Source organism: Musa acuminata, chromosome BXJ3-10 (assembly GCF_036884655.1).
Source record: "Musa acuminata AAA Group cultivar baxijiao chromosome BXJ3-10, Cavendish_Baxijiao_AAA, whole genome shotgun sequence".
Taxonomy (NCBI): Eukaryota; Viridiplantae; Streptophyta; class Magnoliopsida; order Zingiberales; family Musaceae; genus Musa; species Musa acuminata.
The window spans coordinates 32976800-32996821 of record NC_088358.1 but is presented as its reverse complement, the minus strand read 5'-3'; the positions used below and the strand labels follow the sequence as shown (position 1 = coordinate 32996821).

At 35.6% G+C, this 20022-nt stretch overlaps 4 protein-coding genes and 1 long non-coding RNA gene across 13 annotated transcripts in view; all 5 read right to left on the bottom strand.

The window, feature by feature from the left end:
* Positions 1-20022, bottom strand: part of LOC135650479 (transcription termination factor MTERF15, mitochondrial-like) — a 76406-nt gene that overhangs the window by 28380 nt on the left and 28004 nt on the right. The gene's annotated exons all lie outside the window — the stretch shown is intronic.
* Positions 1088-3487, bottom strand: LOC135650670 (uncharacterized). The gene is made up of 2 exons (XR_010501588.1): positions 3291-3487; positions 1088-2821 (listed from the first exon to the last, which is right to left on the bottom strand). It is a non-coding gene; the product is annotated as an uncharacterized LOC135650670 (long non-coding RNA).
* Positions 9399-13209, bottom strand: LOC135585795 (uncharacterized). Of its 4 annotated transcripts, XM_065172606.1 has the most exons (3): positions 13025-13209; positions 10918-11069; positions 9399-10801 (listed from the first exon to the last, which is right to left on the bottom strand). In XM_065172606.1, the coding sequence occupies exon 3, from the start codon at positions 10669-10671 to the stop codon at positions 9508-9510; it is 1164 nt and encodes a 387-aa protein (XP_065028678.1). In that variant the 5' UTR covers positions 10672-10801; positions 10918-11069; positions 13025-13209; the 3' UTR covers positions 9399-9507. The 4 variants fall into 4 exon arrangements, with proteins under 4 accessions (XP_065028678.1, XP_065028676.1, XP_065028675.1 ...); XM_065172604.1 differs by having other exon boundaries at positions 9399-11069; positions 11143-13209; XM_065172603.1 differs by having other exon boundaries at positions 9399-11069.
* On the bottom strand, positions 14991-18967 carry LOC135650481 (uncharacterized). 6 transcript variants are annotated; one of them, XM_065169861.1, is made up of 3 exons: positions 18783-18967; positions 16673-16766; positions 14991-16481 (listed from the first exon to the last, which is right to left on the bottom strand). In XM_065169861.1, the coding sequence occupies exon 3, from the start codon at positions 16160-16162 to the stop codon at positions 15038-15040; it is 1125 nt and encodes a 374-aa protein (XP_065025933.1). In that variant the 5' UTR covers positions 16163-16481; positions 16673-16766; positions 18783-18967; the 3' UTR covers positions 14991-15037. The 6 variants fall into 6 exon arrangements, with proteins under 6 accessions (XP_065025933.1, XP_065025930.1, XP_065025929.1 ...); XM_065169858.1 differs by lacking the exon at positions 16673-16766 and adding an exon at positions 17506-17741 and having other exon boundaries at positions 18783-18966; XM_065169857.1 differs by lacking the exon at positions 16673-16766 and having other exon boundaries at positions 17410-18967.
* Positions 17641-19106, bottom strand: LOC135651476 (pollen-specific leucine-rich repeat extensin-like protein 1). Its single transcript, XM_065171547.1, has 3 exons — positions 19014-19106; positions 18316-18928; positions 17641-17741 (listed from the first exon to the last, which is right to left on the bottom strand). The coding sequence occupies exons 1-3, from the start codon at positions 19104-19106 to the stop codon at positions 17641-17643; spliced, it is 807 nt and encodes a 268-aa protein (XP_065027619.1).

Genomic DNA, 20022 nt, shown 5'->3' with positions numbered 1-20022 from the left:
AGTTGTTCAGCACATTTAGATCATTGGGGGTTTTGCTATGTGTTTGAAAAAGGAAATCATAGAAAGGTAGGGAAGATAAGGAAACTAAGAGATTTGATGAACCACACACTTCATCAAAATAAAGCTGATCCTTTTTGTCGGCCACAAGTTTACTTGTCGCCGATCTCATTTTTACTTTCAAATGCAGATTCATTCATAATGGACTACTTAAGGTAATTACAATCCAAATTCATAAAATTTATGATTTCACTTATGCATATTCATATGTTATGATAATACAACATTACAATAAAAAAAAAGCTTCATAACTAATTGCAGATATATGTCATAGATGTGTTCATTTTATTACCTACCAACTAATTGTTCTCCTAATACAATTAAACTGTTATTATAAAAAAAAAACTAAAGATACAACCAACGTAGCTCAAATTCAATAATTTTTCTGGACCTGTGTGCTCAATTTGGTTCAGATGAATTCAAACATACAAATAAATGCACGACTGTGGCAAAATGCATGGGTCTTAATAATTAAATGAAACCAAACGCGGGAGACATGTTGGGTCTATTAGATCGCACAAGCAAAGTCAAACATATAATCTAATTATATAACAATACAGATGTGTATCAAATTTAATATAGATCTGTTGTTTAATGCGTTAAATTAAACGTATTGCTCTTAATTTTTTAATGTGTGAGTCTGGATATGACCAGAACAAATATGTTAATAGTCATATCCACATCTGTTGTTTCCTTTCAAGTATGTTCCGTCCAAGCGGCTCTTACATAATTCTTTGAGATGTCCGCCTTCAAAAGAAAGGTGTCCTTATTACTTAGATCACAATCATCTAAATGATAGCACAGTTACCAATATGCCTTCACAACAATTAACCTGACCGAGACAAAGTTGACACTGATCGATGGACTCGCAGAATTAGCCAAATATGGTAGAAACAGAACACATAAGCTTGATATTTTGGTTACCTTTCTGAAGTAATTGACTTTCCCCCACACAAATTTCTGAGACATTAGCATAAAAGAATGAGTACCTTTTGTTGTAGAATAAATAAATAAAAGAACAATCACCAAATCAACGTGGAAGTTCAATTCCAAGAAACTCTTGCAGAATTTAAATTGTCACAAATATAAAGTGATTAATTTGCAGTCAGCATGCAATAGGATGACACTTTGTCTTAAGGAAGCACTTGAAATCCTAGTTTTCCACAACAACGTGGTGCTTTCCCTGCACAGCAACAACGTAGGAATCATATTGAGCAATAAATTTCTCCTTGCGTAGCAGGAAAAGGAATTTGTTTCTGAACTTCTCTTCAGACAGCAGTATGACAGATAGCAGGTTATATCCTTTATCCAGCAATTTATTCTGATCAAGAAAATTCACAACTTCATATCGAGGTCTCAACCTCTTCTCCAAGCTATATGTAAGAAGCACGGGATGGCCAATGATATATGTCAGCTCACAACCAGCTTCCTTCATCAGGAATGTCACCTTGTCAGATATGTTCTTCTTTGAGTAATTCCAAATGCCTGGATGCTTCCTGAATGTAGCAAGGCTGTCTGGTTGGGACCACCCAAAGCTCATCAAGGTTGCAAAGGTAGCATCAAACCTGGACCTGCTCTGGGTCATGACTGATAAAAGTGCATGAGGGAACATTTTACAGTCCCGTGACACACCCAACTCCTCAACACGTTTGATAGATTCGTCGATATATTTGTTCGTTCGACAAAAAAAACTCGGTTGTGCGACCACCATCTGCGCGATGAATTGCTCACTGAAGCCACACTCTCTCAAAAGAGATATATTGGGCTCAATCTTTCCAGCCAAGCTAGAAGAAAGGAGAAACATGCTCCTCCTGCTGGCTTTAATTAACCTCTCATGAGAACCAAGAAGTGACCTCCAGAAGTCGATCCTTGGTTGGATATCACGTAAATAGAGCAGACACGGACATGATGAAACCAGCTGAACTATTTCAGTGTCAGAAAATCCCATGTCCTGCAAAGATCTCATCCTGGGCTTCAGGATAGTCTCTACGTTAGCACGTAGAAGCCAGGGTTCCCTCTGCATAAGCTTCATGACTTGTGCATCACTCCAACCACTCTGCTTAAAGAACTCAATGGAAAGACTTGAACTTGAAGATTTTGTGTGACAGGTGCGACACTTGGCTGTTTTTGCAGCCTTTTCTGAGGAAAGTTCACATGATTGAAGGGAATTGACCACGGTAAAGTTGGATTTATGATCTGAAATTTGGTCTTTGGCGGTGGAAAAGCTACTAAACAGTCTGCAGATTTCATAGCAAGAAAGATGGACGGTGGACTTGTTACATGGGAGAATGCAAAAGAGCCTCTTTTGCACCAAAAACATTATATTTTGAAGCAGTATCACACACTGTTTGCAGAAAAACACAAGAAAAGTAGTTTTATTGCTGTCCTCTCCAAGTCCAAATGCCTCTTCTACCTCAAATCAAGCACATCCGAACTAAATATATTTTCTGTATCTGCTTCCAACCAAAAGGAAGTTGAAAGCTTCCAACTAAACATCTGTATCGGATAACATTCCCCTACCACTCACGTAAATCCACCTGCATTCAGTTCCCATTAACAGTTTCTTTCAGATGTAAGCCTCTAAATCGTGTTTGAATGTTGATTAAGAGTACCAATTGAACATTTACTTATTACCATGCTCACATCCAAGCTATTAACCACCACTGAAATAATGTCTTGATATGACACATGCACACTGACACTACCTTCCGCTATTTATCTATTGTAGCTAGTAGCTTTGGAAACTGTGAAGCACACTATATCCCTGCAGATATTGAAAAATTATATCAAATGTATTTTCATCAAATATGCAGCATAAGAGTGACAATGGCATTTACTATGTTGATTGTATACAGATGATATTCAACTTTGTACTAATAGGTTGAACATCAGTCGATGACTTGCAATGGGTACTTCAGCACTAAGATTAGGTGGAAGATGCATAATGTTTTGTCTAACATCAGATTCACTAATGTCCTACAACTAAAACCAGTAACATATCAAATGAGCACTTCCAGAATAATTGATCCTTTTCAACAAGAATGTAAAGAGATTATTTTGTTATAGGTCTAACTCGACTGGTAATTAGAAAACACACAGTTTAAGAAATTAACAACAGGAATTTGTGAGGTTCAACATGCTAAAGAAGCCACTGTTGATGATGTGCAGGGAAAGCACATATAATTAACGGCGAAGGAGGAAGAGGAGGAGAAGGAGGAGTAAGAGAGAGATACCGAGCGCAGTCACCGTTCGCCGACGGAGAGGAAGCCGCAGCATGCACTGTTCGCCGAGGAAAACGCCGCAGCAAAAAACACTCAACGGAGGAAGATGGCAACGCTACTCCCGCCTTTCGCCAAGGAAAACGCCGCAGTGGCGGTCGCTGTGGAGAGGGAGAGTTTCACCGCTGGATTTAGGGCACGGGTGTCAATTTGAGGATGCCGTTCTCATCTGGTTCAATCGAACCAGAGATCCAAATTCACTTGACTTGGGCTCGACGCAACCTTAATCAGGCGGGCGCTTGGGCCGCACCCGGTTCAACTCGCACGCCCGGCCCATCTTATCGGCCGCTCATTGACTTCAATTGCTTCATCTATTAATCTAAATCAGTGAGAATTTGCCAATAAATCCAACAAGTGCAAACAATCACAATAATAAGAAAAGCCATAATATCCGAACTATTTATTCTATGTGTAAGAAAACATATGTAGTCAAATTTAAAGCATTCAAATCTCTACCTAAACTAGCAAATATAAGATTTGATAATTCGAATATAAGGCAATGTGTTTTAAAGCTACGAACAAGTCTCAAATTGTCAAGAGAGTGACTTTCATAAGGTTATATCTATCCTAAGTAAATGGGTTTCAATTCGAAATTTTAGTTTGTCAATATTTAGAATCAAAATCGTTGTTGGGTAGGTTCCAATTTGATGGATTTTTTATTATTTTTTATTAAAAATATAAAATTATAATTTTATTTTTAAATTTAAAAAAATGGATGTACAACTATAATTAATGTAAATGTATAATGATATTATAAAAAATAATATATAATTATAAATATTTAATCCCTTCTGATGTCGGATATTCCGATCGTTAGGACATCATTGTCCTCGTAAATGATCTTTTGGTTCTATTTTATCTTTAGGTTTTGTTCTACAATTATTCTCTACATAAAATTATAAATATCTATCGCTAAAATTATAAATATTATTATATAATATATCCATTAGTCCAGTATATAAAACTTTAGTACTGTCACCAAATTTATATGTTATATTATACTATAACCATTTTTATAGGTTCAAATTTATTATTTACAAATCAAATGGGCACCTGATTGCCCAACACTTGAACCCGATTAATCTAGGTCAAATGAATGTTTGACCTGTCCACTCAAGTGAGTGCTTGGACTATGGCCGATTGAACTCACTCACTCTTGGGCCTCATCACATAGGATGGGTGAACGAAAGAGTAAATGACTTCACTTGTTTTAATAAAAAAAATTATATGTAACTTCTGTTAATGTAAAATTTATAATGCGAAAAAATTTTTATGCTAGAATATGAAATTAAATAAAATTAGATCTAATATTATTACGATATGTACTTTTTATTGTTGTTTAGAAGAATAAACCTTATCTGATCTATAAGTATATCATCATCATATCAATATGTAAGAAGAACAAGACATTCATTCTCCTATCTTTTTACATGATCACTTAGATTGATGGATTAGGGAGATTAGGAGAAAAATCTTAATCTCTCAACTATGTTGAGATGCATCTTTTTAGCCCCTAGAAATTATATCTATTTATAAGCGAGAGCAAAGAGTATAGCATCCCTTAAAGAATTATATTATAACATAATTTTTTTTTCTATTGATCAATAACAATAATCAGAATCTAATTATATTTATAATATATCTTACCTAATTAAATAGAACCACATAATCTATCTTCAACGCTACATATCAACGATGAAAAAATATATTTTTATTTTTATTGAGAAGCATCATAGATGGAGAATTTGTCAATATAACCTGTAAGTGCAAACAATCATGATAATAACAAAAGTCATAATGTTGGAGCTATTTAGCTCTTTGAACCTTTTGCATTCTTACGTAAGACAAACCTTTTGCATTATTAAAATCTCTTTCTATTACTAGTAAATTCTCCTTTAAAACACCAACTAAACTATCAAATACAATATTTGATCATTGAAATATAAGATGGGCAACTTGTTTTAAGGTACCAAGATAATGACTTTTAACACTACATAATAAAGTGAGATGGTGTAAGGTTATACGTAACCAAATATATTGAGATTTTCAGTTTATTTTTGAGTTTGAAAATAAGTTACATTATAGTTTTATTCGGCTCCTTTGCATCATTTGGTGTTTTGATGGTTCTTGAAATGAAAATTATAAAACGGTACATAAAATAAGGAAATACAAATTTTTTAATATAATTTTTTAGTGGACTGTATGAGGTTACGAGATAGGTTAATCCTTTCCGAACAAGTACCACAACGTTACTATATAACTTAGATGAGAACAATTACTTTCCTGGCAATAGGTAGGGAAGAAGAGATCTTACACAATGAAAGCCTATACATATCTTGGTAGACATTTGATGATAGAGAAGTATAAGATAGAAAATTAAAATAATTATGTAACATCAACATTTTATGCTAAAAAAATATCTAATCAATTTGTGGATCCAAAAGTCTCCTTTTACAAAAATATATCTAGCATCATAAGTTATGTTACACTAGATATAATCTTATTCTAAGGTTTAACTTTATGATTCACGTACCCAATGGTTTGACAAGATGCTATTATCATTTAAGAAAAGTATTCAATTCGTGGTTTAGAAATATTGTATGAATTACTAGAGAAAAATATACGAAACCCTAAATATATACAGTTTAATCTTGCATATATGTTAAGTTCATACTACAAGACTCACTTAACAACCACTTATTAGAAAGAAGAATAACTTCAATAACACAACCATTAGAAGTAGAGCATAAAAAATAGAAAAAAACGAAGGTTTTATGGTTCATCAAGAATAATGTATTATGTCAAAAAAATATTGAAAAAGTATCGTAGCCAACAATGAATAAAATTTACTGATAAATCATCTAATACAAAATTCTTTTATTATTTGTTGATCACCCGGATTTGAAGGAAGTGTTAAAAGTTAGAAGTTATATTTTATTGTTTTTGGCGTCTGTAGTATCTAGAAATCTCTAGTCCTAAAATAATGATGGTCATTCCCATTATGCTTAAGATATTTATTTCAAATACATCAAAAAAAAATAAAACACAACTTGTTCGAATCACATGAGATTTAAACCCTTTTTTTTATTGTTTAGAATATTTGATCGTCATAATTCCTAGCTTTTTGTTTTATGTCACATGAGAATTAAGTTCTTTTTTGACTCCCGATGAGATAGAGTAACTAATACGTTTGTAACACAATAGTCTCTTGTCGACGCTTCTGCCTTCCATAGTCTATGAATTCTCATCAGGTTTTACCACAATAGCCTAATTAGATTATACAATTGTCATTAAGTTCTGTAGAGTAATAATAGTGCTCAATCTTTTGACTTCAACGTTACATTAGTTCCTTAGTTGATCATCCACAATCCAACTTCTATAGAGAGCATATGAACACTACACCATGAATTCAACTCTTAGTTCTTGAATTATAAACAAATCTCTAACATTCTTTAATCTGTTCAATTCCAATATGATAAACGGAAAAGCAAAAGCAACTTTGTTGTTGGCTATAGAGATTCGAAAGATATCCATAGATCATCTACACCAACAGCTAACCTTTTATAATTTGAATAGTTAATCTATTAGTAGAATTACTCTGGATGGATGTTGCTAGCCATCTTAGCCAGCTGATTTGGTCGCCCATATTTGAATATCAAGTTGCCATGTTGCCTCCTTTAAAGATTTCTAAGCTGGTTTACGAGGGAAGACGAGTCATTTATAAGGGAGCTAAGGGCATGATAGCATTGGAGGTAGTCACGTAAGGCAAGCATCCTTTGTGTTGATTGGCGACTTGTGAGGATGTTGTTATCATAGGTGATATGTCTTTTCAATAAATGAAGTCAATGATAATTTCACAATCAGATAAATATACAATAGCAAATTCCAAGCAGGATAAACTAAATTGTCATATACTTAGTTTTTATTGGTGTTTATGAACTTTTAACAAAAGCACATATTATGAAAGGAATAATAAAAGATCTGCTACTGACATTAGAGTTGATATTTGCATTATGCATAACTGTTGATGCTATGCATCATATGCCCTACAAAGAGTGAAATATAAAAAAAGTTTGACTTTCTGTATATCAAGTAATGCAAAATCTTATAGAAAAGGATAGATAACTTACGGATGCATCCCAACAGGAGTAGTATGTCACAACCACTTTCAAGCATCTTACTTGAATGATGACTTTATTAACCTTACAAAAAGACAGACGATTTTTGTTGAGGCTTAACGAGGAAAGAGAAAAGACAGAAGCATGCTGCAACTTAAGAGGTCTTTCCTATAATCAAACACATAAGCGAAGAGTGCTCGAGAAACAGTTTAATAAGATAATTATTCAAAATAATAAGATTATTGCTTGTGGTTTTAACATACCTTTCTAATTGAAAGTTTCATACTAAAGGGCCTTGAAGAAAAATGTCTTCTTTAATGAACTCGAGATTCTCTCTGGATGAAATCTTGTGTTAATCATTTTTTTAAATAAATAATTATGTTATTAAATAAATAAATCATATCTATTTATCATGATAAACATAAGAGAAGAAAAAGTAATTGTCAGTGACTTATGGAAGAGACTTGTCAGTGAATTATCGACTAAAAAGATAACTTAAATACATAAACCTTGACATTTTCTAATTTTTCAATCGCGGAGTATCTTATGTATAGCATTATCATCCATTCAACTTGGTCTATTAATGTATAATAGAAAAATTACTGAAAAAGACATGAGGACATAATCAGCAAATTTTTTAGAACTTGTTGGGTTAAAAAACTAATGCAGAAAAATATGAGCTCCATTTGTTTTGAATAGATATCTTTTATGTCTTTTCAAAATTTTTTAAAAAAATTTTATACTCTTCCAACACCATTATCAACTTATAATCAATAGTTACGACGCAACTATCCAACAATCTTCTTCATCCAATTTTCAAAGTTCTTTATCTTAGAATCTTTCATTAAATTAAAATTTTAGTAACTAAATATATTACAAAAAAAAAATAATGATACTGTCCTTTATTGGACACCAAAATGATAATACAACGTTACAAGAAAAAAAATAAAGCTTCATAACACATGTATCGAGCAAAAATTTCAGATACTATACTATACTCTCGACAATCTAATAATTAGTAGTCAATGTTTATGTGTTTTCCAAAATAAGTAATAGATATATCCTACATGCTTTTAGAACTTTCGAAAACAATTATATATTCTTCAACATCATTTCCAGCTTATAATCACTACTTGCCCCCACAACCATCTAACAATTTTCTCTATCCACTCTTCTTAGTCATTCCTCTTAGAATCTCTCATTAACTTAAAATTTTGTTTACTAAACATATTACTAAAAAAACCTTTATAACTAATTTAGATATATGCAATAGATGTGTTCATTTTATTACCTACCTGCTAATTGTTCACGTAATATAATTAAACTGTTATTATAAAAAAATCTAGAGATACAACCAAAATAGCTCAAATTCAATAATCTTTCTGGACCTGTGATGTGTGCTCAATTTGGTTCAGTGAATTCAAACAAAATACATGGGCCTTAATAATCAAATGAAACCAAACGCGGGAGAGTCTATTAGAACGAACGTATTGCTCTTAATTTTTAATTAAACAGTTTAAATGGATGTACTGCACTTAATTTTTTAATGTGTGAGTCTGGAAATGAGTAGAACAAATATGTTAATAGTCATATCCACATCTGTTGTTGCCTTTCAAGTATGTTTCGTCCAAGCGGCTCATACATAATTCTTTGAGATGGCCCCCTTCAAAAGGAAGGGGTCCTTATTAAATTAGATCACAATCATCTAAATGACGGCATAGTTACCAATATGCCTTCGCACCAATTAACAAGACCGAGGCCAAGTTGACACCGATCGATCACAAAGAATTATGTAGAAACAGAACACAAAAGCTTGATATTTTGGTTACCTTTCTGAAGTAACTGACTTTCCCCCACCAATTTCTGAGACATCAGCATAAAAGAATCAGTACCTTTTGTTGTAGAAAAAATAAATAGAAGATCAATCACCAAATCAACATGGAAGTTACTCCAAGAAACTCTTTCAGAATTTAAATTGTCACAAATGTAAAATGATTAATTTGCAGTCAGCATGCAATAGGTTGACACTTTGTCTTAAGGAAGCACTCGAGATCCTAGTTTTCAGCAACAACGTAGTGCTTTCCCTGCACAGCAACAACATAGGAATCATATTGAGCAATAAATTTCTCCTTGCGTAGCAGGAAAAGGAATTTGTTTCTGAACTTCTCCTCAGAAAGCAGCATGACAGATAGCAGGTTATATCCTTTATCCAGCAATTTATTCTGATTAAGAAATTTCATAACTTCATATCGAGGTCTCAACCTCTTCTCCAAGCTTAAAGTAAGAAGCACGGGACGGCAAACGACATATGTCAGCTCACAACCAGCTTCCTCCATAAGGAATGTCATCTTGTCAGATAAGTTCTTCTTTGAGAAATTCCAAATGCCTGGATGCCTCCTGAATGCAGCAAGGCTGTCTGGTTGGGACCACCCAAAGCTCCTCAGGGTTGCAAAGGTAGCATCAAACCTGGACCTGCTCAGGGACATGACTGTTAAAAGTGCCTGAGGGAACATTTTACAGTCACGTGACACACCCAACTCCTCAACATGTTTGATAGATTCATTGATACATTTGTTCCTTCGACAAAAAAACCTCGGTAGTGTCACCAACATCCGCGAGATGCATTGCTCACTGATGCCACATTCCCTCAAGAGATATATATTGGGCTCAATCATTCGAGCCAAGCTAGAAGAAAGGAGAAACATGTTACTCCTGCTGGCTTCAATTAACCTCTCATTAGAACCAAGAAGTGACCTCCAGAAGTTGATCCTTGGTTGGATATCACGTGAATAGAGCAGAACCGGACATGATGAAACCAGCTGAACTATTTCAGTGTCAGAAAATCCCATGTCCTGCAAAGATCTCATCCTGGGCTTCAGGATAGTCTCTACGTTAGCACGTAGAAGCCTGGGTTTCCTCTGCAAAAGCTTCATGACTAGTGGATCACTCCAACCGCTCTGCTTGAAGAACTCAATGGAAGGACTTGAACATGAAAGTTCTTTTTCACAGATGCGATCCTTGGCCCTTTTTGCAGCCTCTTTTGAGGAAAGTTCACATGACTCAAGGGGGTCGACCAACGTAAAGTTGGATCCATGATTTGAACTGTGCTCTTCGGCAGTGGAAAAGCTAAACAGACTGCAGAGTTGATAGTAGGAAACATGGACGGTGGACTTGTTACACGAGAGAAGGCAAAAGAGCCTCTTCTGCACCAAAAACATTGTCTTTTGAGGCAGTATCACGTACTGTTTGCAGAAAAATACAAGAAAAGTAATCTTATTTCTGCCCTCTCCAAGTCCAAATTCCTCTTCTGCCTCAAATCAAGGATGTTGAAAACTTTCAACTAATCATCTGTCTCAGACAACATTCCAATACCACTCGTGTTAATCCACATGCATTCAGTTCCAATCAACCATTTCTTTCATAGATAAGTCTCTAAATGGTGTTTGAGAGTTGATAAAGAGTACCTATGATTAGTTACTTATTATCATGCTCACATCCAAGCAATTCTCGACTTCTGAAATAATGGCATCATACAACACCAGCGCACAGACACAATATTCCACTTATTTTTCCATTGTAGTTGGTTGGTTTAGACACTACCAAGCATCCTATATCCCTGTAGCAATTTAAAAACCATATCAAATGTATCTTCATCAAATATGCTGCATAAGAGTGGCAAAGGCATTTACCATGTTGATCGTAGACAGACGATACTCATGTTTATACTTGTAGGTTGAACATCAATGACTTGCAAATGGTACTACAGAATTTAGAATAACAGGAAGATGCATAATGTTTTCTCTAACATCAGATTCACTAATGTCCTACAACTAAAATCTGAAACATTGGGGAGTAATTGATCCATTTCATCAAGAATGTAAAGAGATGATCTAGTTAAAAGTCTAGCAAGACTGGTAAGCAGAAAAGACACTGTTTAATTAATTAACAAGGGTAATTTGTGAGGTTCAACATGCTAAAAAGGGCATTGTTGATGATGATGAGAAAGTTGACAAAAAAAAAAAACATAGCTGGAAGACCAGAGAAAGGCAATAAATTTTCTGAAAAATGAATAAAGAGATAAGAAAACTGCCTCAATCAAGAAATGCTACTAGTTTTTTTGGTTCTATGCTGATAAAGGAACTTAATTTATGAGAAAGATTCCTCATGTAAATAACTTCAACTACAGTAAAAAAAATTATATGTAGCATCAGCTACATATCATTAATGAAGAAAAAAAAACCTAGATCAGTGAGAATTTGCCAATAAAACCAGCAAGTGAAAACAACCACAATAATAACAAAAGCCATGATGTCCAAACTATTCATGATCAGCCATATGGATCTTCTGCACCATTGAACTCTGTGTAAGAAAATATCTGTAGTTAAAGAAAGAGCATTCAAATCTCTTTCTGTTGTTACTGGAAAAGGCCCCTTCAAATCACCAACTAAACCAGCAAATACAAGATTTGACAATTCAAATATAAGCAGGCCCGTGTGTTTTGAGGTACAAACTGGCCTCAAGTAGCAGAGATAGTTGCTTTCAGCACTACAGCAGAGAACACATTATGCTGACATAAAGGTGTAAGGTTATACCTGACCAAATACATTGAGATTTTGGGTCTATTTTCGGGTTTGGAAATCAAGTCAAATTCTAGTTGTTTACTCAACTTGTAGTTTAGATTGAGTCGAGTCCTTTTTGTCATTTGGGGTTTTGTGTTGAAATTTTCTGATGTGCTTGAAAAGGAAACTGCCATGCAGTAAACATAATATGAAAACTAAGAAGTTTGATGAACCAAACACTTCATCAAAATAAGCAGTTGCTGTTGAGAGAGCTTCTTTTGGGAAACCTAGTCAGATTAGTATTATCTTAGGTATATTTTTAATTAAAATGCTTCACATGAGGAATATTCAGACTTGTGCATAATTCTATTGACAAATAATTATGATTTTCTTTGGACAGTGACCCAATTATTGTCTCTGCTATCTCTTGCTCTATCTTTTCTGTGTTTTTTTCTTTTTCTCTAAGACTCCCCAATTCCCTTTGCTCTTTATAAAAGCAGCACTTCTCCTGCTGTCTATCTTAGCAACAATATTTAACTTGCATACTGTGACTAGCTATTTCTTTAAAGTAAATGCTCATGACATGCTGCTGACTGCTTGTTGGGAGGGTAGCGGGTAACTATCAGGGAGTAGGAAAGGGGAGGGGAAGATGTATAGAGAGGGCGAAGAGGGGTGTAGAGGAGGGAGATGGGGGCTGTCGGGGCCGGAGCAAGATAATGGAGAGGGGGCTGTCGGGTCCGGAGTAGGAAAACGGAGAGGGGACCGTTGGGATCGGAGTAGGAAAACAGGGGGCGGGGACTGTGATGAAGTGGAGGAGGGGAAGGGATCGGGGAAGAGGGGCGAGGGGCTGCGATGAACGGGTGAAAGAGAGAGGAGGGTGGAGAAGGGAGAAGGAGGATGGTGTCAGGGAAGCGGGAGAGCTGCGACGAAAGGGGGAAGAGGGAGGAGGAGGGAGGAGAAGGGATTGTGCGACGGCGAAGGAGGAGGAGGAGGAGGAGTAAGAGAGAGATACCGGGTGTTGTACCGTTCGCTGACGGAGAGGAAGCCGCAGCATCCACCGTTCTCCGAGGAAAATGCCGCAGCGATAAGAGCTCGACGGAGGAAAATTCCGCCGCCGCTGCCGGCTCTCGCCAAGGTACACGCCGCAGTTGCAGTGGCTGTGAATAAGGAGACAGTTTCACCGGTGCATTTAGGGCATGGGTGCGAATTTTGAGGATGCCGTTCTCATCTGGTTCAATCGAACCAGAGATCCAAATTGACTTGACTCGGGCTCGATACAACCAGAATCAGGCGGGCCGCAGCGGGTTGAACACGCATCCCAGGCTCACTTCTCGGGCGGCCGGTGACATCAATAGCTTCAGCTGTAGTAAAGAACTTTCTCAAGAAAGCCATGATCTAAATCAGTGAGAATTTGCCGATAAAGCCAACAAGTGTTAACAATCAAAATAATAACAAAAGCCATATAATATCCGAACTATTTATGCTCTGTGTAAGAAAACATTTGTAGTCAAATATAAAGCATTCAAATCTCTTTCTACTGTTTATTGGATGTTTTTTTTATAATATACTTTCTTCGTATATTTTTTTCTCTTTGAATTTAAATTTTTTTACTCTAATAATTCCATATGATATGGAACGAGAGATCGATGTTTCAAGAATTTTTAAAATACAGTTTGAAGATTTTTTTCGACTCATATCCACGCTTTATGGAATTATAAATATCAGGTTTTCGAAAGCCTTCTTGGTGGGAAAGTTAGTAGCTTCCACTTATCATCGTATTAAAAAAAGAGCATAAGAGTATTCAAACTTCCATGAGTACTTAATCAATGATGTGATAGAAAATTAGATATTTTAAGAGTATTTATAGGGTTTTTTATTTTTTCTTAAAATATCCCCATAACTAACTATTATTTGGTTGTTGAAAGAATAAATTTATTTTTTAAATTTTTAATTAAAAAAAAAAGATAAAAGACCCCTAAATATAGTCATTTATATCACTGTCTAAAAGGGCAAACAAACCATTTTCCTCTCTGATTATTAGGCTAAGCGAAGATTATTGGGCTCGATCATTTGAGTCCAAAAATATCAAATCAGAAATAATTATAAAACATTAGATTTTTATACTATAAAAAAGCTAACCAATCTCAACATGAGTGGATCCAAAAAGTCTCCTTTTACAACACATCTAATGAATTTCTCAACAAATATAGCATCGTAAGTTATGATACACGAGATATGCATCCTTTTCTAAGGTTTGATTTTATGATTGAAGTACCCAATAGTTTGACAAGATCCTATTATCACATAAGAAAAGCTTTCAATTTGTTGTTTAGAAATCTTACATGAGATACTAGAGAAAAATACACGGGACCCCAAATATACACAGCTTAACCCCAATTTTGAACTCTTAACAGTAGAAATGATGGTCATTCCAATTATCTTTGGATCTGTGGCGCAACAATAGAGCCTCTCAGAAGGTATAAATTAAAATTAAATAACTAAACAAAAATGTTATTAAAAAAATAATTAAAATTTGGAGTTTCACACTTACATGTTTGAGAAGGTACAAATTATATGACAGAGAATTGTATCCTTATAGCTGGCGAGATGGTGAACTAAGCAGACATTGGATCAAGGAATTCCATATCAATATGGCTCTTCCACAACATAACCATTAATAAAGTTTCTTTTGTAACACCTCACACCAATTAACGTACACTGGTCAGCTGATAGAAACTAGCTGGCTATGATAGAAACATAACACAAAAGCTTGAGAAAATTTGTGTTACCTTTCCGAGGAAGGGACTGTTTCCCCACTCGTTCTTCCAATTTCTGAGTCAACAGCAATATCAAAGAATCCTTAAATTTTGTTGTAAAAAAAATAAATAATATAAAAAGAATCTCAAAATCATCACGGATGTTATACAACAAGAAACTCCTGGAGAATTTATAATGTCACAAAATTTGAGATGATTAAATAGTGCCGTCAGTATGAACTTGATCTTTTTAATATAAAGTTTCAATTTCAAGTAACAACATATGGCTTTCCCTGCACAGCAGCAAGATAGGAATCATAGAGAGAAGTAAATTTCTCCTTGTGCTGGAAAAGATATTTCTTAATGAACTTCTCCTCGGTTAGTTGTATGACGGATAGCAGATTATGTCCTTCATCCAGCAATTTATTCCGCTTAAGAAAATTCAAAACCTCATATCGAGGTCTCAGCCTCTTCTCCAAGCTACAAGTAAGAATCACGGGACAGCGAATGATAGATTTCAGCTCAAAACCAACTTCCTTCATCAGGAAAGTCATCTTGTCACATATGGTCTTCTTCGAGAATGTCCAAACGTATGGGCACTTCCTGAATACAGCAACAATGTCAGGCTGGGAACACCCAAAGCTCATCAGAGTCGCACTGGTAGCATCAAAACTAGATCTCTTCCTGCTCATGACTACATGAAGTGCATACGTATATAGTCCAGAGTCACGTGGGATACCCAATTCCTCAGTATATTTGATAACCTCCTTTAATTTGTCTATTCCACAAAAACAGCCAGGCACTGTCAACACCATATGCGCAATACGCTCGTCACTGATGCCATGTTCCCTCAAGAGAGAGATACTGGGTTCTATATTCCGAGCCAAGCTAAAACTAAGAATAAACATGTTCTTCTTGCAGGCTTTCAGAAGCCTCTCATTCGAACCTAATCGTGACCTCCAGAAGTTGATCCTCGGTTCGATGTCACGTAAAATGAGCACACACGGACATGATGAAACTAGCTGAACTATTTCAGAGTCAGAAAATCCCATGTCCTGCAAACGTCTCATCCTGGGCTTCAGGGCAGTCTCTACATTAGCATTCAGCAAATTGGGTGCCCTCTTGATAAGCTTCGTGACTTGTGCATCACTCCAACCGCTCTGCTTAAAGAACTCAATGGAAGGACTTGAAATTGGAAGTTTTTTTTCACAGATGCGATCCTTGGCCATTTTTGCAGCCTCTTTTGAGGAAGGTTCACATGACTCAAGGGGTTCGACCAACATAAATTCGGATCTATGATTTGAAAACAGACTGCAGAATTGATAGGAGGAAAGATGGATGGAGGACTTGTTACATGAGAGAAGGCAAAAGAGCCTCTTCTGCACCAAAAACATTGTCTTTTGAGGCAGTATAACGTACTGTTTGCAGAAAAATAAAAAGAAAAGTAGTCTTATTTCTGCCCTCTCCAATCCAAATTCCTCCTTTGCCTCAAATCAAGGATGTTGAAAACTTTCAACTAATAATCTGTCTCAGACAACAGTCCTCTAGAACTCATGTTAATACACAATCATTCAGTTCCAATCAGCCATTTCTTTAAGAGATAAGTCTCTAAATGGTGTCTGCGAGTTGATAAAGAGTAACTATAATTAGTTACTCAATCTCACGCTCATCCAAGCAATTCTCCACCGCTGAAATAATGGCTTCAAATAACACCTGCGCGCAGACAATAAATTACACTTATTTTTCTATTGTAGTTGGTGGGTATAGAAACTACCAAGCATCCTATATCACTGTAGCAATTTAAAAACCATATCAAATGTATCTTAATCAAATATGCTGCATAAGAGTGGCAAAGGCATTTACCATGTTGATTGTTTACAGACGATACTCATGTTTATACTTACAGGTTGAACATCGATGACTTGCAAATGGTACTACAGAATTCAGAATAACTGGAAGATGCATAATGTTTTCTCTAACATCAGAGTCACTAATGTCCTACAACAAAAACCTGAAACATTTCAACTGAGTACTTCCAGAGTAATTGATCCATTTCATCAAGAAGGTAAAAAGATGACCTAGCTATAAATCTAGCAAGACTGGTAAGTAGAAAAGACACTGTTTAATTAATTAACAACATAGTGGGAAAATTATCTAAATTTATGACAATACGACTGCTATCAATATTGCTCATAGTCCAATGCACCATGAAAGAACAAAGTATGTTGAAGTAGATTGATATTTCATAAAGGAGAATATTAAAGAAGGAATTGTCTGCATATCTTATATTCCTACAAAGAAGCAACTAGCAAATATTTTTACTAACGAGCCTCAAATATTTTCTTATGTGGATCTAACTAACAACCTAAGAATGATTAACATTTTTGAACTAGCTTGAGGGGGAATATACAAAATTCCATAATTAAGCATTTAATAATCACATAATTAAGGGAATTTATCCTCTATTTTGGGCCACTCAATCAATATTAAATTAGCCCATATTACAGGAAATGAATTAGAATACAAAATTGTATGGAATCAATTTCCTTAGTTGTACAGTTAGTAATCAACCTATCTATGTCTTCCTTTGCATAAAGAAAAGATTAACGAAAGAAACTATGTTCTATTGTGTTCATCTTACATTTATATATAAGTAAAACGGATGTGGAATTGTCAGACGTATACATGATTCTATGGACAAAAGAATATAATTTTCCTTGACCAGTGACCCATTTACCATCTCTGCTATCTCTTGTTCTATCTTCTCCATGCATTTTTTTTCTGCAAAAGACTGTCCAATTCTCTTTGCTCTCGTTAAAAGTAGCACTTCTCCTGCTGTCTATCTTATCAACATTATTCAACTTGTAGCTTGCTATTTCCCCAAAGTAAATTCTCGTACATGACATGCACGCATTTTCAGAACATTGAACATCTGAGACTGATAAAACTCACAATCTGAGGTCAGTGAACCAGCTGATATCCAAGAACCAGAAATTAATTGTCAGTTGTCAAAAAAAAAAAACATCATTGGAGATATTGTACAATAAGAAATTCCAAAAACTAAGCACCATATTTGACCACAGTATCTAACTACAATCAAGTTACGTCAATCTAAAGTAATATATCAAAATTATTTTTTATAGGCTCCTTAATGGGTTACAATGATCAGGAAATGAGTATGTAAAAAAGATCACTTGTTTCATGCTACTGTACCAATGTTCAAGACAGTATCGTTAAAGGCGCTCGCCCAAGCTCGGCAAAGAACTAGCCAATATAAAATAATAAAAAATATAATTAACAAAAAAGCTAGCCATTAAAATAAAAATTAGACAAAATGAGTTTCACCTAATTTCATATTCAAATCGTCACCACTAAATATCAAATTACATTTATTTAACTATCGAGAAACCATTAAAGTGCTAAATTATCCGAATCTAATAATAAGATAACTAAAAAAAGAAGATTAACATCAAAAATGACATTTTTCAAAATTATAGTAAAAAATAATAATTCAAAATTAACATCAAAATTAACAATTCAAAATTACAGCAGTCACAAATACAGAAAGGAGGAGTGAGGAGGAGGAAGAAGACGGGGCTGTGGTCTGGGAGCAGCGACGAGGAGGGGAAGAGGAAGAAGGGGCCTGCGAAGGGGGTTGCGACGAGGCGAGGGGTCGAGGGACTGCGATGAACAGGGGGAAGAGGGAGGAGGGAGGAGGAACGAGAAGGGAGGGCGAGGATGGTGTCGAGGAAGAAAAACGAAGAAAAATTGGGGGGAAGAGGGAAGAGGGAGGAAGGAGGAGAAGGATGGTGCCGGGGAAGGGGGCGAGCTTGCGACGAAAGCGGGAGAGAGGGGCGGGGGGCTGCGCTGACCGGGTGAAAGAGGGAGGAGGGAGGAGGAGGATGGTGTCGGGGAAGCGGGAGAGCTGCGCCGAAAGGGGGAAGAGGGAGGAGGAGGGAGGAGAAGGGATTGTGCGACGGCCAAGGAGGAGGAGGAGGACTAAGATAGAGATACCGGGCGCTGTCACCGTTCGCCGACGGAGAGGAAGCCGCAGCATGCACCGTTCGCCGAGTAAAACGCCGCAGTGATAAGAGCTCGACGGAGGAAGATGCCAACGCTGGTCCCGCCTTTCGCCAAGGAAAACGCCGCAGTCGCGGTAGCTGTGGAGAAGGAGACAGCTTCACCGCGGCATTTAGGGCACGGGTGTCAATTTGAGAATGCCGTTCTCATCTGGTTCAATCGAACCAGAGATCCAAATTGAATTGACTTGAGCTCGACGCAACCTTGATCAGGCGGGCGCCTGGGCCGCACCCGGTTCAACTCGCACGCCCGGCCCATCTTATCGGGCGCTCATTGACTTCAATTGCTTCATCTATTAATCTAAATCAGTGAGAATTTGCCAATAAATCCAACAAGTGCAAACAATCACAATAATAACAAAAGCCATAATATCCGAACTATTTATGCTCTGTGTGAGAAAACATATGTAGTCAAATTTAAAGCATTCAAATCTCTTTCTATTGTTACCAGTATTATATTCTCCTTCATGTCACTAACTAAACCAGCAAATATAAGATTGGATAATCTAAATATTGGCAAGGCATTGTATTCTGAGTTAAGAACAAGTCTCAAATTATCGAGACACTGGCTTTCATCAGTGTAAGGCTATATCTAGCCTAAGCAAAATTTAGAATAAAAAATCGAACCTGTAAGGGTTGTTTCCAATTTGATCGATTTTGATATAATTAGAACTGATTTTTTCAATTATTTATTTTAAAAATTATAATAAAAAATCATAATTTTATTTTTAAATTTTGCAAAATGAATGTACAACTATAATGAGTTTAAATGTTTAATGATCTATTAAAAATTTAATATAAATTTATAAATATTTAATCCCTGTTGACATTCCAATCATCATTTCAATTGATATATTTAATAGAAGATCATTGTCCTCGCATAAGATAAGATGTATTGGTTATGTTTCGTCGCTTTTATCTATTAATTCATAAATATTTAATCCCTTTTAATGTTAAACATTTCAATCGTCCTTTTAATTGATATGTTTAATAAGAGATCATTGTCCTATTTCATAGTTTTTCTCATACTTAAATATCAATTGATTCGAGGGTGACACTAAATCTAGTTTCATATAAAACACATCCTCACTCCATAAGTATCATTAACATTAAAGTTACGGGTATTAAACATTAAAATTGATAAAATTGAAAATATTATTATGTATCATGTCCAT

What these genes read in the sequence shown, in the direction of transcription:
- LOC135585795 (XM_065172604.1), bottom strand. Translation starts at nt 10,671, where the DNA reads ATGTTTTTGGTGCAGAAGAGGCTCTTTTGCCTTCTCTCGTGTAACAAG.
- LOC135650481 (XM_065169857.1), bottom strand. Translation starts at nt 16,162, where the DNA reads ATGTTTTTGGTGCAGAAGAGGCTCTTTTGCCTTCTCTCATGTAACAAG.
- LOC135651476 (XM_065171547.1), bottom strand. Translation starts at nt 19,106, where the DNA reads ATGGGCCGGGCGTGCGAGTTGAACCGGGTGCGGCCCAGGCGCCCGCCT. An exon ending in CAATTCAATTTGGATCTCTG is followed by an intron (nt 18,929 to 19,013) that starts GTTCGATTGAAC and finishes CCTTCTCCACAG; the next exon opens with CTACCGCGACTGCGGCGTTT. An exon ending in TTTCTGTATTTGTGACTGCT is followed by an intron (nt 17,742 to 18,315) that starts GTAATTTTGAAT and finishes CTTGGATATCAG; the next exon opens with CTGGTTCACTGACCTCAGAT.